General features: G+C 32.6%; 2 protein-coding genes across 2 annotated transcripts; one reads left to right on the plus strand and one right to left on the minus strand.

The window, feature by feature from the left end:
- The first annotated feature begins 6,640 nt into the window (after positions 1-6,640).
- LOC125872928 (hydroxyproline O-galactosyltransferase GALT6) lies at positions 6,641-10,712 on the plus strand. Its single transcript, XM_049553735.1, has 7 exons — positions 6,641-7,827; positions 8,736-8,971; positions 9,054-9,344; positions 9,454-9,582; positions 9,665-9,838; positions 10,211-10,318; positions 10,395-10,712. The coding sequence occupies exons 1-7, from the start codon at positions 6,981-6,983 to the stop codon at positions 10,605-10,607; spliced, it is 1,998 nt and encodes a 665-aa protein (XP_049409692.1). The 5' UTR covers positions 6,641-6,980; the 3' UTR covers positions 10,608-10,712.
- A 921-nt stretch (positions 10,713-11,633) lies between these two features.
- LOC125872615 (HIPL1 protein-like) lies at positions 11,634-16,331 on the minus strand. The gene is made up of 7 exons (XM_049553365.1): positions 16,058-16,331; positions 15,551-15,708; positions 14,107-14,874; positions 13,809-14,025; positions 13,087-13,265; positions 12,739-12,980; positions 11,634-12,153 (listed from the first exon to the last, which is right to left on the minus strand). The coding sequence occupies exons 1-7, from the start codon at positions 16,149-16,151 to the stop codon at positions 11,739-11,741; spliced, it is 2,073 nt and encodes a 690-aa protein (XP_049409322.1). The 5' UTR covers positions 16,152-16,331; the 3' UTR covers positions 11,634-11,738.
- Positions 16,332-17,236: the final 905 nt, after the last annotated feature.

Genomic DNA, 17,236 nt, shown 5'->3' on the forward strand with positions numbered 1-17,236 from the left:
TTTTTTTTTCAGTTTTGAAGAGGGTTATACGTAAAATCATTACGGACCATTTATTAATAAAATAATACAATGTAAAAATTTATCCTAAAAAATCAATGTCTATTAGTACTTAAATAATTTTTAATTTTATATTACTTTGGTAAATATGATTGTAAAAGTTAATATTTGAATTGTTTCACAAAAATTGAAGATTTTTCACTATTATAAGTCGAATCATTATGATGAAATAAATGTAATAGATATAGTATTATATGAGTTATGCTCTCTCACAAATACAAGTCAGTTGAATGCGATTATATAAGCATAATCAATAATCGGATAATACTATTAGTTATGGTACATGTCAACAAAATAAAATAATATAAATCTAACAACAAAATAAAATAAAACTAATGAGTGAAGTAAAGAAAAAAAAATGAGTAAAGTAAGAGAGAGAGAAAATAAGAAAGAAAAAATCAAAGAGTGGTTTTCTATTTTGGAGGGAAAACCACAAGTAATTTTGTCACCTAAGGGCTATTTGGTCATTTCGCCGTGTCTTGCCAATTCATGCCAAAAAAGTGTCTTGCCATTTAGCACTACTCATAATAAAATTATTATTTTTTAAACAGTGTGTCAAATCAAATACAAACGAATAAATATTTGTCAAAGTGAGTATATATATTAATCAATCAATGTACTTGTTAGTATTATAAGGGTGAAAATTTCCTTGATTTAAAAATCGAACTTCCTCCTAAATTTATAAATAATAGACTCACACTCTCCTTCCTATGATTGCTTATTGGATGGATCAGATAGATAATTATATTTAATGGTTTAGTCTATGAATTATCGATTTTTAAATTAAACTAATCCGTTAGCCAACGGTAAAATATTAATTAATTGAATAACGAATTAGCAATTATCGAATAGTTATAGTACGATATATCGACTAACTTCTTTTCTCCATATTAAATGCTTTGAGTTGAAATATAGCAATGGTTAATTAATATGGCTTATAAAATGGATAACCTATTCTTTAAAATGTAGCATATATATAACTTGAAGGTCTTAGCATTCGATTATGCCATTATCAGATCATGCTTTAGGGCCAAATCATAATATAATATGTACTTTTTCTTTGAAATCATAATATCAATTTTTCACTTCATGTTTAATATTATAAGATTAAAAAGTATTTTATTATATTTTTACATATTTTAATTTAAAATCATAAAATTCAAAATCTTTTTTTTTTGAGAACTTTTGCAAATGACCACTGTAATAAACTTAATTATGCTCCATAGCTATAGTTTGCATATTTATGGATTGTAGCAACAATTTAAGATGTCTCGTTTGTATAATTTGCGGATACATTTGTATAATTCAATCATTTTTGTATAAACTCAAAATAACGAATTTATACAATTACAAACATCAGAAGTGTAAACAGGTTATACAAATTCTGAATTATACAAAAGTTATACAAATTTCAAATTATAAATATGCGAATTATACAAAACTAAAAAGCTTAGCGCGTAAATATAGCTAAAAGTAGATCGCAAATTATAAAGCAAACTATAACTATATTAACTAATTAACTAGTATATTTTTGCTTCTATGCGTAAATTATTTTTAAAAAAACTTTGAATTAAATCAAATCAAAATAATAAATAAATTATGCTGTATATGTTATCCACAACCGCAATAAAAAAGCAACAAGTTTCCTAGTGGATATGTACTGTGCATGATGTAGGCTATTGTGTCCAGCAATAACACCACGACACAATTGATGACTCCAACATAATAAAGTGTTCGCCAACAAAAGCTTCCGCGAGGAACGGAGCTAGGTGGGGTTCATAGATTTAAATAAATTTTGTAGTACTTTTGTAAATTTGTAGTTATAATAGAAAATTATATATTTATATTAACTCGTGAAATCTAATAAAATTGATTAAGCGCTTAGGGGTAAAAAAGAGATTGTTAAAATATTTTACAAGCACAAGTTGGGGGTTCTGATTCTACTATCAACAAATTCTAATCTTCCAAAAGGAAATTTAGAACACTCCTAATACTCGCTCCGTCTATATAAACATTGACCGCAAGTAACATACCGCATTTAATAAATACATTCCACAGTTCATTCATTGAAATTGAAGAGTGAGATTTGATTTTGTAAGTTAATATAAATTTGGTTTTAATTTTAATTTTTACACACAATTTTTTCCTAATTTTTTTTTTATTCAAGTAGTAAATAGTTACAAGAAATCATTTCTTCAAATTTAAAGCATGATATTAATTATGATGATGGTTCAACGAAAGAATTGCTTATTTTGTGTGCGTTAATAAATATAATTAAATGTATAGATAGATTCATTCAAATTCAATATTTCTCTATGAAATCCCAGAGAGTTATTACTACAAAGGATACTAGTACTACTAGTTACTACAAGTCAATCAAAATTTAAGTGATGCCGAAAATGAAGAATTTGGTCATTTTATGGACCACTATCTATTGTTGGTAGATCAACATATAAGAAATAGAATTGTGATATTGTTACGATTCAGTCAAACTCAATAAATTTAATTATTATTTTTATATGCTTCACTTAATTTGTCTATTATTTATTTCCTTCTTGACAGAATTTAGTCCACATATAAATTTAAAATCAGATTAGTTACCTGTGAAAAGTAATAACGTTTCTCACAATTAATTTATAAGAACACCAAATTAAATGGGTTGGTAAAAAAATTAATTATCCAATACAATTTTTTTTTTAATGTTCAATTTCTTTTACGCACAATAAATAAAGAGAAAATTATATAAAATAGTTAACTATTAATTCAAATTAAATGTTATAACCATAGTTTGATTTAATTGTAACTCGTAGCAAATTGTTGCCATTCGCCTCTCTCCCTGAAATTCTTGCTCGCCACTTTTGTTTTCTCGTTGACAGTCTCTCACTTGCCTCTCTCACTTTTATAAAAACACAAATGTATAAAATGCGTTTGTGTTTGTATGAAGTGAGAGAAAACTATATATATACATATCTTTTCGTTCGCCTCTCTCCCCAGAGAATCTCGCTCGCCACTGTCTCAGATTTCGCTCACCACTCTCACTTTATACAAACACAAATGTATAAATTGCGTTTGTGTTTGTGTAAAGCGAGAGAAAATTGTATATACAAATACAAATACATATATATTTTCATCCTATACACTTATAATTATACAAATGCAGATATTTCCCTGCCCAGTTTTCTTTTGTCTTTTTGTCTTTCTCGCTTTATACAAACACATATTATACAATTGATTCTTTTGTATATGTATACCGAAACAGATTATACAATTGATTCTTTTGTATGTGTATACCGAAATATACATATTAATAGTCATAGCAAACATAAAGTTTGTTATGGAACGCAATTATACAAACTATAGTTATAACATACAAATATGTTTTTTATGTTTGCTAAATCTAAAATTTACTCATAAATAAATAATGATGAAGATAAATTCTATTGTAAAGCTAACAAGTCAAGGAAGTTGATGACCCGATGAAACGATCAAAGCTTCAATAAACGGGTATTGTATCTACACTTGCCCTAAGATACGGAAATTTCTTATCAAGTAAATTTCGACTAGCATGAAAAGTTATGCAAGTATTTATTGTATAAGTAAAAATTAAAACTACAAAGTGAGAAAATATAAATATTGACTAGGAATATAAAATTAAGACTATAAATTTCACTTGTATTATTATTTTTTATTTCTTATCTGATATTTAGCATCACATTTGAAATCTAATAAATTTGAAGTTATATAGGAATAGGATAAAATATTTTTTACACAACTTTATTCTTAAAATTCAAACACAATTTTTTTAATTAAAAATGGACGATTACTCACCAGCCATTTGGTGAAGATGTTGTGAAGGGGTTGGGGGTAGGGAGGGGAAAACCACTTTTTAAATTATATAATAGTAATTAATAAAGGTAAGTACAAGTAGTATTATTATTAGGTAGATCAACAAATCCAAGTGGAATGCTATAGAAAAATGTACTGCATGGCTAAATCCTAATTATACAAAAAACTTTAATTAAGTCTTAATAGGAAGGACTTCACTACCATAAATTTATTTTTATTAAGGAGATTATTGCTAGATAGGGTATTTGTTTAATTGTGTTAATCTAAGTATCATTAGATTATTATTCTTCCTTCTCTTTTTCCCAAGCAAAATGTTTTTTTCAAAGATATTCAACTTTAATTTTTATATTATGAATTTCTGAAATTTTATTCGTTTTCTGATTTAATCATATGGTACTTGTAAATTGTTCATCATTCGACTAATTCAAATCTGTTTTGGTATAATGAAAACACTCCTTATAAATAATTTTCTCATTCTCTAAGCTCCAATACGAGATTCAATTGGTCAAAACGTGAAAGTATCTATATACTATTTTATAATGATTAAGTCAATATTAAAGTTAGATTATGTATTAATTAATCATAATTAACATTAGCAATAAGAAATAAAGTATAAGTTAAAAGATATTTGTAATTTATTCATAGAGTAAATTTTTTATCGAGAAATAGTGCGGTGGGGGGGGGGGGGGNGGTGTGACCTGCAAATAAACTTTTTGGGGATCTATTGTTCAATAATGTGGTAGTTGTAAGCATGGCTGTCTTTCTTGTCTTATTATTTCTTGTAAAGCACATAAAATTTTGGGATTATATCCAACTAATTAACAAATAAAATTTGTTTCCACCCTGATTATCGGAAATTAATGAACAATTAACCGTTTTAATAAACAGGTTTAACCTCTCAAACAACGTGGCCTTATCTAATCGTCTTATGTTTATGATAAGTTCTTGTAAATGTCCTTTTTATTAAAAAAAACAATCATTATATTATTCCACAAAAGTTGTGTTACAAAACCTTTTTTTAAAAGAAAAAACTCAATCCAATTGATAGTAAAAATTAAAGAACATTGTGAGATTCAATTTCAACTATATTGTTATAACTCATAACCTATGCAGTCATAAGAATTGTTAATTCAGTGGCAAAATGTTATTTTCTTGACATGATAATTTGTAATTTATATTTTCGAGAGAAAATGATGATTGAAGATTCATTTCATCAAACGTACAACATGAATTAATTTAATTCTTTTCGACTAAATTATACCTTTTGATAGAAAACAACTTGATTTAGAGTGTGGTGGAGCTAACGGTAGACAAGAGGGTCTAATTGAATTCTTTTAGCCTAAACAGTACCTTTTGATATATAAATAATAATTAAATAAATACATTATGTCAATTGGTGTGACTTTCTTTCCTAATTAGGTAAATAATATTCATTTTGAATTTAGATTTAGATTTACATCATATAGACGTATTAAAATAAACGTACAACTCACATATATATATAGGTTGATTTTTTTATTTTTATAATATAGATTTTCAGTGACTATGACTAGCATAATCCATTAACCCAAATTAAGTTAGTGGCGGACTTCCATTAACAAATTCCTTGTTTTTTTCTTTTAAATTTATATACAATTATAGACTTTTGACTTATTTACCTTGTTCACATTTTTTATTTACCCACCTTCATTAAACTGTTTTATATGATAACAACTTGGATGTCAAAATCTATAATCAAATTGCATATACACATGTATCGTAAAAATAAATTAATTTAATAGTATAAAAAATCTACTGTCATTATTAATGGCGAATAGATAATTTACGTTTTATAAGTTTAAAATATTTTTTCATCATTGAATTTATTGTATTTATAAAAATGCTAGATTTAAACGAATCTGATACTAAAAGGTTATATCCGTTTTATCAGTATACAAAGATTTTACCTATCGTATTTCTTCAATAGGAGAATCACCAATTAAGATCGCCACTTAATAACTTTTCTTAACCATTAAGGGGTAGGATGAGACAATTTTTTTCCTCCTTAACTAAATATATCGTACTTGAGCCTTAAGTATAAAGAAACTCTTGATATTAAACTTCTTTTTTTAATAATTTTTTTCCGCAAAAATTATAAAATAATTGGATCAATGAATTTAAAATATTTGAATAATATATATATATACACTTTAAAATGATTCTCTCATATTCCCATTTCATGTAGTGGTTTTGAAGAAGATGTGAATTGATTAGTATACTTTAAGAAATTAAGTTTTAAGAGTCTTATAAATTTCAATTATTTACTTTAAATTTTTTGTACATCTTCTGCTTCTAAAAGTAATAATTAATTACTTGAAATGGTGACTTTAATTTTAGTTCTTAACTTAGTGTGTCCTCCACTTTGCTAGTTTCTACGAACATTAAAAATAAATGAATAATTTATTAGCTTCTAATCTGCTGCCTTAATTATTAATAAGTACTTTTCGAATAACTTAATTGGTCTATCAACCAAATATTTTCATTAAAATTAGCCAAACACAGAGCACCTCTTATAAAAAAAAAAAAAATTTACAAAAAATAATTTCAAATATAAAAGTTTTTAATTTAATAATTTCCAATAAGTTTTCAGAATAAAACATAGTAATAAAAACAAAAAGTGGAACACATTCCATCAAGATTCTTCCGTCAACTTTTTAAAGTGTAAAGCTTTTCCCAATTCAAATTGAAAAAGATACCCACCTTTCTCTTCTTCCGGGAAGGCCACCGACCCTCAACCCCTCTCTCTCTCTCCTCTTTCTCTCTCTATATCTATACATTTTCTATATGTATGAACTTGCTTGTGAGTTGTGATCATACTTTGATGACCTAACACTCTCTATCTTTTTCTAAACTATACTTTCCCTCTTTCATACGAACAAAGTTTTTGTTTTTTGGTGTAAAATTGTCGGTTTTGTAAATTTTAGAGAAACTCCATTTTCTTTTTCTTCATATTGTTGTGTTTTTTGCATTTCTTCATGATCATTAGAAATTGAAAGAGGGTTTAAGCTCAAAAGGGAAGTTTTTTTTTTTTTTTAAACATGAAAAGAGCAAAATTTGACTTGTTCATGTCACTGAGTAGGCAAAGATCGTTGCAAGTTTTGATTTTGTTTGGTATTTTGTATGTATTTTTGGTGGGTCTTGAAGTTCCTTTTGTTTTCAGAAATGGGTTTAGTTTAGTTTCTCAAGACGGTTTTGGTACAGGGCAGTTTTCGAAGTCTTTTGTGCTTGATAGTGAAGAGGAGTTAGAAGAAAAAGAAGCCCCAAATCGACCTCTTGATGTCCCACTTATGGTTCCAAATCAATCAAAGCCTGAAAGGAAGATTAGAGAAATCAAGAGTCCTTTGTCAAGTTTGGTTTTTGACGGTAGTTATGTGAATATGACTAGTAATGATGGGTTTTCTGGGATTTTGAAGTCAGCAAAAGAGGCATTTGAGGTAGGTAAAAAGTTCTGGAAAGAGCTTGAATTGTATAAAAAAGAAGTGGGTATTGTAGAAAGTAACAAGACAGAAGAATGTCCTCATTCCATTTCAATATCAGGGTCTGAGTTTTTGGGAAAAGGGAGAATGATGGTGTTGCCATGTGGGCTTACTCTTGGTTCACATATAACTGTTGTAGGGAGGCCGAAAAGGGCTCATCAGGAGCATGATCCAAAGATATCATTGCTGAGGGAAGGTCAATTCTTGATGGTTTCACAGTTTATGATGGAATTACAAGGTCTGAAGACTGTTGATGGAGAGGACCCACCTAGGATTCTTCACTTCAATCCACGGTTGAGTGGTGATTGGAGCGGGAAGCCGATGATTGAGCAGAACACTTGTTATAGGATGCAGTGGGGGACGGCTCAAAGGTGTGATGGGTGGAGGTCCAGGGATGATGAGGAGACTGGTGAGAATATCAATTTTGGTTCTTTTTCTTACTTTATTGGTCGTTAAGAAATTATTCTGTTTTTAATGAACTAGTTTAATCGGTCAACTATGCGCATTCCCAAACTAGTTGGACTGTCCCTATATGATCCTTTATATTCAAAAGCTTTGAAGATTCATTTAGCTGTTAACTTACTGCAATCCTCCTCCTTTATCCGTACTTGTGACCAGCAATGTGAAACTCACATAGGCAGAGTTGCTAAGAAAAGTCAAATGTTTAATATTAGTTGAACTTAAAAAGATTTGTTAGCTGGAGAAACTGTTTGATTTACTAATTGAGGTTAAAAGGTGGTTCCTTTTTACTTCATCCGTTTCAATTTGTTCGTCTTACTTTCCTTTTTAGTTTGTCTAAAAAAGCATCCTCTTTCCTTTTTTGGCAACTCCTTAATTCTAACTTTCCACATGAACATGTTTAAGATCACAAGATCAAAGCACATTTTTGATACATTCTACATATTTTTAGTTTAAGACCACAACATTGAAAAGTCTTCTTTAAGTCAAACCGGATAAACAAATTGAAATATAGGTAGTATATTTTTTTTTGTTGGGAGGTTGGTAGTGGGTGGGGATGCTGCAGATGTTTTTATAGTGCATAATCAAGCAGTTGAATAAGTTTTAGTATAGAGCTTATTGCTTGAATAGGTTCTATTTCGTGATGGGTAGATTCCTCGGATTATTCTCATGAGTTGGGGATTGCAATTATTTTGAATACCTTTTCTACATGGGTTTCTTGGCAATTGGATGGAATAAAAAATAAGCAAAATGCCCCATCAGTTATATTTGCATCTCCATCTCTTGTAGTCTGTGGCACAGTAGTCTATTATTTGTATGTGTTACGGCATTTTTGGTAATGTCTAGAATCTTTTGCAGTTGATGGCCAGGTAAAATGTGAGAACTGGATCCGAGATAATGACACCAACCATTCTGAGCAATCAAAGGCATCTTGGTGGTTAAACCGGCTAGTAGGGCGAAAAAAGAAGGTCGATTTTGATTGGCCATTCCCATTTTCAGAGGATAGGTTATTTGTTCTAACTCTCAGTGCCGGTTTTGAGGGTTATCACGTGAACGTTGATGGGAGGCATGTGACCTCATTTCCATATCGAATTGTGAGTATCATACTACCACCTCTTCAATTTCATGCTGAATTATTGAATTGAACTAAAGAAGTTTATCATTGATGCTTTTTAGGGATTTGCGCTCGAGGATGCCACTGGTTTGTCTTTGAACGGTGACATTGATGTCGATTCAGTCTTTGCTGCCTCCTTGCCCACATCACATCCTAGTTTTGCTCCTCAAAGGCATCTTGATATGTCAAACAGATGGAAGGCACCACCCCTCCTTGATCAGCCTGTGGATCTGTTCATTGGCATTCTGTCGGCAGGCAATCACTTTGCTGAGCGAATGGCTATAAGGAGGTCTTGGCTGCAGCATCAGCTAATCAAATCTTCGAATGTTGTGGCTCGATTCTTTGTCGCATTGGTAGGTTGATAGATGGTAGCATATACATCATTTTGCGAATATCGTTTCCTATTAACATTGGTGTTACAGCTTGATAATTTGAGTTTAAGATGGATTGGTTTTTTGACAGCACGCTAGGAAGGATATAAACGTGGAGTTGAAGAAAGAAGCAGAATTCTTTGGTGACATTGTCATTGTTCCTTTCATGGACAATTATGATCTTGTTGTCTTGAAAACAGTTGCCATCTGCGAATATGGGGTGAGTTGTGGATTACCTATAAACATTGTCGTTGGTTGTCCCAGATTAATGTCGTCCCAATATTGATATTTTCTTGTTGCAGGTCCATGTAGCATTTGCAAAAAATATCATGAAGTGTGATGATGATACATTTGTTAGAGTGGATGCAGTTATCAAGGAAATAAATAAGATACCCGAGAATAGGAGCTTATATGTTGGAAATATCAATTACTATCATAAGCCCCTGCGTAATGGTAAATGGGCAGTGACATATGAGGTAATAGTATGGAGTTCCTTTTAAAAAATTTCTTACTCCAATCTCTATGTGGCTAGCAGGCCTAATAGTGCTATTTTCTTTTGGCAAAGTATTTTCATATGCTTCATTGTCAAACAAGAGGCTTTTCATTTACCCGTTAATAGTGTCTGATGAACATGCTTAGAATAGGCGAGGCTATGATAGAGATCTGCTTTTCTAGGGGAATACAATAAGGCTATTGCAAATATTGCTAGTTATCTGCATGGATTATCTCTGGATGTTGTCTAGTTTTTTGTCTTTTCAATATCTTAGTCACTCAGTATTCCGGCCTTCTAGAACCCCACGAAATCTGAGTTTCTCTCATCTAATATTCGTTCCCGGGTGGTTCCTCAGGAATGGCCAGAAGAAGATTATCCACCTTATGCTAATGGACCGGGTTACATTATTTCATCAGCCATTGCAAACTTCATCGTCTCAGAGTTCAATAAACATAAGCTAAAGGTTAGCCAAAATCCATGTCATCTCTTTCCACAAGTTATTACTCATGAAATAGCTAACCAGCTCCCTTGATGTGCAGTTGTTCAAGATGGAGGATGTCAGCATGGGAATGTGGGTCGAAAAATTTAATAGTTCATCAAGACCTGTGCAGTATGTACACAGCTTGAAGTTCTCCCAATCTGGATGTGTAGACGACTATTATACCGCTCATTACCAGTCCCCTAGACAGATGATTTGTATGTGGAACAAATTACAACAGCTAGGCCGGCCTCAATGCTGTAACATGAGATGACAATTCGGATTTGAAGTCCGAATGGAATCTGAAAACAGTCCCAGGAACTAGGATAGACAAGTTTTGCACTTTAATATACCATGATCTGTATATTCTCTGGAATACATTGTTTTTTTTATGATAGGGGCTACTTAGGTGCCTTGGAAATTTCATTTATTGCTTTCTCTACCTTCCCAGTCTTTATAATTTTTTTTATAACATACTTTTTAAAGCAAGTACATAAATGTGCAATTGAGAATATCACTCCATACGTTTGTATGTAACTTATCATACACTAACAGCAGCAGCAGAAAGAAACAAATTTGAGATTCCATGAAGTTTCAAATATGATCTGGTTTTAATGTCTTGTGGTTTGTATTTTAAGGTATGAGGTTGACTAATTCAATATAAGTATTCAACATGAAGTACTGTGGTCAAACAAAAAAGGTGGGCTGTGTGGGGAAGTTGACACTTGACATGCTATGTTGATTTTTGAAATATGAACAAACTGTTAGATCTTAGCAGCAGCAAAATGAATAGAAAAGGAGATTCTTGGGTATGCCAAAGATATTAAGGGAAAATGACAGTTCAATTCTCTATTGATAAATTTCCTTTTCCTAAATGGCATTTTAAGGTTGACCATCAAAGATGCAATAGCTGTATAATAGTCAAGTTGTCCAAATAGTTTCTTGGTAGTTCCAAACAGTGGACGTAGCAGGATTTTTCACAAGCAGTGTTGGTCTATTGTTACAATACATCTTGCAAGTGGGTCCGAATCAGAAATTGTCCTTAAGTTGACATTTACTTTAGTATTTTTCCCCACCAACCAATTTACAAGATATTATTTACACATATATAAAGAATATTTTGATAGAGAATTCATTCATTAAAGAATCCCCTTGGACTGGTGATAAATTAGAATTTACGTGATAAAACAAGGTTGATTTCTCATATGGTCAGCGTCTAACTAATAGTTAGTATCTCAAAAAGTGGGGGGAAAGGGGAGGGAATTCTACGCTACTGATGATGTTTGAACACTGTACCATAAAAGAGAAATTGATATGTTACATCTGATACAACTCCAAAAAGAGAAAAGAATAACTTTATTGTACATGACTTGTCAATTGAAAAGCCTATGTATCTCTCTATACATTAGAACCAACAAGCCAGGATCAACATAAATGACATTAAAATGACTACAAAGTTACTGTATGAACCTGTTAACATGGTTGCTGCTGAAGGAGGGGAAGCAGCAGGAGGACTAGATGGGATATCATCATCAACAGCAGAAGAATTTTCCTTTGCACAAGTGTATTTACAATGACTAGGACGAACAACTCTGTAAACTCCACTACTTGCAAGAACATACATGTCCTTGTTGTTATCCTCACCATATGAAAATATGTAGCCTAAAGCTGGAGCTGAGCTTCCAGGAACAAAAGTACAATCTATTGGTGATTTCTGAGCACAATTGAAAGAAATTTGACTAGTGTTAAATGTTCCACTGTCCTCTGGATTTTCAGTGCCTGCCCACATGAAACCTGCATACAGATCAGAAAAAAGATACCTGCAAAATTTCACCTGTCATTACAATAGTTTAAGAAAATGAACTTTGGCCTAACTCAATTTCGAAAGAGTTTAAGTTACATACACTGGTGTGAAGATTTCTTTACATTATCATGTCACTCAAGTGATATCCATAGTTAAGTCTCCGTAAATGTGATAGATTACCTACTAATAACATGTAAAGGTGACATGATGGTATACAAATTCCTTAGTTTCCTTGGACTAACGGTATATAGAACAACTTATCTCTAAATCTAGGTCAGAGATGAGGAGTGCCTAATACCAATAAAGAGGTAACAACCCATTATATCAACCAGTGTGGGACATTCTGATACCCACACACGCAAGACTTGATATTTGAAGCGTGGACAATATAGAATGCAAGCTCAAATTGGATAACTCGAGAATAGGAATGAGTCTAGCTTTGATATCATGTTAATGGTATGTACCTTGAGTCTAACTCAATCTCAAGAGCTAGTTTACGAGACGAGGATTGTTCAAGTCCATATAAGGAGACAACAACCTACTCCCTCAATAAATGTGATACATTCTAACACCACAAAAGGATATATTCAAAAGGGCTCACCTTCCATGCATGCAGGGATCAGTCATGGACCTATAGAAGTATCCACCAGTAATTGATGCTGACCCTCCATTCTTGTTCACATCAGAATGGTTATATCCCATGACTGGGAAAATGGGGTTTATGGAGCTCATAGATTTATTTCCTCCGGGTGATTTTGAAGGAGTGTAAAGGTAAGGACCCTCATACTCGCTCCAGCCATAGTTACCACCCTTGCTGATTATATTCACCTCTTCAAATTTATCCTATGAAACAATCATAAAATGCTTATGAGCACAATGTCATCATACAGCTGTTTGAAACAAGATTTAAAAGATGACATTCATGGAGAGTAAAAGACATGTACTTTACCTGTCCTACATCAGCACACATGAAGTAAGATGGTCTAGCAGAATCAAAACTGCAGCGCCAAGGATTTCGCATTCCTAGAGCCCATATTTCAGGCTGCAACTCTTTATCTTCAGTGTAAGGATTATCCTTTGGTATAGAGTAGTTTCCCCATAAACCGAGCTTCGTGATCTCTTCTACACCTAAGGGAACAGGCACCAGATGCAAAGTAAGGGGCAAGAACTGATAGATCAGTAGAATAAAGTAGTGAAATCTTAAACATACAAGAAAGTTGAACACTTCTCTATTTTTGAGATCAATGATGAAAAGGACTAAAGTTTAGATGAGAATGCCTGGAAAAAATGACCAATGCAGAGCAACTGAAAATGAGGCACAGCAAAAAGTGAGAAGACAAATAGTAAGAAGAAATTTCCGCATCCTCAAAAAGCACATAGTTATCTTCTACTAAGTTCTACTTGTCTTTCCAGTAGACAATTAAGCAGCCAATCTATTTTCCAAAGTAAGAAAAGGATAATGGATTTGTTGGTCATGAGTTTGATAAACTTCTAACTTAGCTGAGATAATTAAGACAAGGATATATTCACTTTCTGGTTGATATATAGCAAGGATTATGAAGATTCAGATTGCTCTTTTAGTATCTTTTTTTCCCTAAACATCCTGTTGAGCTAGTTTAGTAGTAACAAGATCATCGATAATAGCATATATAGAACTGAGTACTGACTTACTGGATGTGCTATCAATATCAAGCCTGATAATCTTTCCCAGCAATGACTTCTTGTTTTGGGAAAAATTGTAAGGATCACCTATACCTCCACCATCGCCCATCATGAAGTACAAATATCCATCTCTCGGTCCAAAAAGTATCTGGCCTCCGTGATGACCTGTAAATGGAAGGCCCATGGTGAATATCCTTCTGACTTCTTTTGGGCTGGCAGATTTTGCCTGGAAAGTGTAGATTCATTTATTATCATTCAGAGCTAAACAAAGTGAGATAAAAAAAATCCATTAGACTCTCAAAAGTACCTGTGTTGGCTGAGATCCAGTAGCAGTAAATTCTGCTATCACAGCTTGATATTGGCATGGTTGGGAGCCGCTATCACTAGGTAATTTTGATGGATCACAGTCCACGTCTGAGTTACAAGAACATCTTCCTCCACATCCAGGCCATGCTTGCTTATCACAATTAAATGAAACAAAGAATCGTCCGTTTTGTGAGAACTTTGGATGAAATGCAATCCCCATCATTCCCAGTTCAGTGTCAAAATGAACTTCATCAGTTAGGTCCAAGAAAGGATTAGAGTCATCAACATCTAATAGCTCTCCTGAATCGACTTCTGGAATAGTAGCCAACCATATTTTCCCTTGCTGATTCGAGAAGAAAGCACGACTAGAGCCATCAGGATGAGCAACCATATTGATGTAACTACCATTTCCAATTTTCTCAAGGCACAAACCACCTGGAGGACTTATAGGCGTGGTGGTATTTAAGGTGACAGGTTCTCCAGTGAAGCATACTGATCCATCACCAGAAGCTCCACCAAAGGCATTACAGAAATCAGTTTGTGATTTCCATAGATCTGTCAACTTTGTGGAATTGGACTTGATAGAAGCAGCAAAAGGAGAACTTATGATAGACACATTTTGACATGTAGTCCATACTTTAGAGCAAAAGTCATTCTTAGTTTGGCTACTTTTGGTTGAATTTTCTGAAGTTGTGGAGTTGCACAAGATAGGAAGTTGTCGAGGAACAGAATCAGTTCTGAACAGCTCTGCTGAAAATTTATCACACTTCTGCAGAAGGTGAAAAAATGGATATCAAAAGTATCCTTTAAACTTATACTATCCGGATACTAGTAGTTAGTAAAGATACCTAAAAGAGCTACCATGAAGCAGATTATTAAGAGTAAAATAGATCATATTGAGCTTCACAACAAGAAAGAGTTTAAAGGGGCATGGCAGATTTCTGGTTTATTCCAATATAGGTTGCTGAAATTATTAGAAGTGGACTAATTGTTGTGATAATATAGGTTCTTTATACAAAAATGCTAGAGTTAAACCTCATAGTTAAATCTTCATAAAGCAAGAAAACAAAAATTGGAAATCAATTTGTTCAAAATTCAAGTGTTTTCATTTTGGTAAGATAATAAGGAATCACAAAGATTATCTTCTTACCGCACACAACAACATGCTCAGTGTGATTCGACAAGTGGATCTAGGGATGACAGTGTGTACGTAGAACTTACTCCTACCTTGGGAGACAGAGAGACTATTTCCAATAGACCCTCGGCTCAAGAAAATAATAGGAGTGAAAAAAACAAGGCAAAATACTCAATATGGCGTGGCAAAACATTCTGAAAAAGAAATACTAACTACAACAAAATACTAATACGATAATCAAAGTACAAGTAACAATAAATAGGAGTAACAGAAATCGAAAGAGCAAGAAACTACAAGAGTATCTTCTTACCGCACAGATGACAGATTTTACAAGAGAAGCACATCCAGGATCAGAAATGTTCATAGCATTGAACTGAGTCTGAAGTTGCTTATCATCAGTGGAGTTGCAGCATGAGGTTCCATTGTAAGAACAGAATGCTAGAGGAGTCTTTTGCTGAAAAGGAGCCCCTGTAACACATGAAGTAGCACCAATCATTATCAAATTGAAAAACAGAATAGATAAGAGTTAATGGTCAAAAACACACATCAGGTATCCTTTTTTCGAGTTCCCTACCTGAACTATCACCAAATGTTTATCGAAACATACCTCAACTATCAGTTGTTCCCTTTTCCAACCTTGAATATCACCATTGTTCAGGTAGGAAAAGGGAACAACTGATAGTTGAGGTGTGTGTCGATAAACATTTACTGATAGTTCAGATATAAAATTCGAAAAACCAGATATACTCATTCAATAGATAACTGCAAATAAGAAGTTTTTCAAGATAGAACTTCAAATGGACTGAATGAAGCTTACTTGAATCAGTACACAAGGGAAGTGAAAAAGAAGGATCAAGAATCTGCAGAAGATTCAAAAGAATGATGAATATGACAAAATGACTCCTTCCCATTGCTAAAAGAAGAAGTTATATTTGCAGTTACATCAGAGTCTTTTCAACACAGGAAGCAGACTGACTGCAGAGACAAAAGTAAGATCATCTATAAAAATGACAACTTTTTGTGCTTCAAACTTTTGAACACACCTACCAACTTCTGTGTTATTGGTCCAATCTTCCCATCAATCCATTTGCAAATTTAAATACCACCAGTATATTAAAATATTTAGTTCTCTTCCATATCAATCTGTCATTTTCTCTTGATCACAAGGGTCATTTGACAAAATGTGCACATAGAAATGAGAGGCCCCATTACCAAGCAGTTGACTTTACATGCTATAGCGTTTGTTATAAATAGAAGCAGAATTAAATATTGGATGGATTTACAACTAGAATAATATATTGGATGGCAGACCTGAAAACACTGAATTTGTTTGACAAAAGACAGGCTGGATGGATCTTGGTTGGTTTCTTGTCCCCACTGATTGCACAAGATTGGCTCTAAAGTCTAGATATAGTTCATAACTATATATAATCAATAGGATAATTGAATGCGCAGTTGCGGGGTAAGAATTTTTATTAGGAGTCAAAATATTAAAAAAATACACACGAAAAAGACAATTTGAAAATCTTAGTAGATAAGTTGGTTGACTACCCAAACTTTCACGTTATTAATTAGGATTCGATACAAATATGCAACAATAGTGATCTTGGAGTAGAATTGACGTAAGAGCTGAGGTAAACATTCTTGTCCAAATTGGTTTCATTTCTGCACAGAGACCATGCCAATGATAAGAAAGTCAAAAAGGAATATATTATTTTTTGTTCAGATTCGTTTTTTTTTTTAAAATTTATTAATCGAGTACTCATACAAATTAATTTGACTACGAAGGTCACAAAAATATGGTTCTCGTAAATTAATAGAATTGCCATCAATATTCAAATGACATTGTAGCACGGATCTCAAGTTCAAACCTTGGATATGAAAAAAATCTTCGCTAGGGAGCGCTTTTCGAATAGGGCCCTAGGCGGCGCAAATCTGAAATAGTCGAGCTCTAATGTGCGGGTACAAGGTGAAAAGTTCAAGTAGCCAACCAAAC

The sequence above is a fragment of the Solanum stenotomum genome, chromosome 8 (genome assembly GCF_019186545.1).
Source record: "Solanum stenotomum isolate F172 chromosome 8, ASM1918654v1, whole genome shotgun sequence".
Taxonomy (NCBI): Eukaryota; Viridiplantae; Streptophyta; class Magnoliopsida; order Solanales; family Solanaceae; genus Solanum; species Solanum stenotomum.

What these genes read in the sequence shown, in the direction of transcription:
- LOC125872928 (XM_049553735.1), top strand. Translation starts at nt 6,981, where the DNA reads ATGAAAAGAGCAAAATTTGACTTGTTCATGTCACTGAGTAGGCAAAGA. An exon ending in CAGGGATGATGAGGAGACTG is followed by an intron (nt 7,828 to 8,735) that starts GTGAGAATATCA and finishes AATCTTTTGCAG; the next exon opens with TTGATGGCCAGGTAAAATGT. An exon ending in TTGCCATCTGCGAATATGGG is followed by an intron (nt 9,583 to 9,664) that starts GTGAGTTGTGGA and finishes TTCTTGTTGCAG; the next exon opens with GTCCATGTAGCATTTGCAAA.
- LOC125872615 (XM_049553365.1), bottom strand. Translation starts at nt 16,151, where the DNA reads ATGGGAAGGAGTCATTTTGTCATATTCATCATTCTTTTGAATCTTCTG. An exon ending in TCCCTTGTGTACTGATTCAA is followed by an intron (nt 15,709 to 16,057) that starts GTAAGCTTCATT and finishes CATGTGTTACAG; the next exon opens with GGGCTCCTTTTCAGCAAAAG. An exon ending in TGATATTGATAGCACATCCA is followed by an intron (nt 13,266 to 13,808) that starts GTAAGTCAGTAC and finishes CTGTTCCCTTAG; the next exon opens with GTGTAGAAGAGATCACGAAG.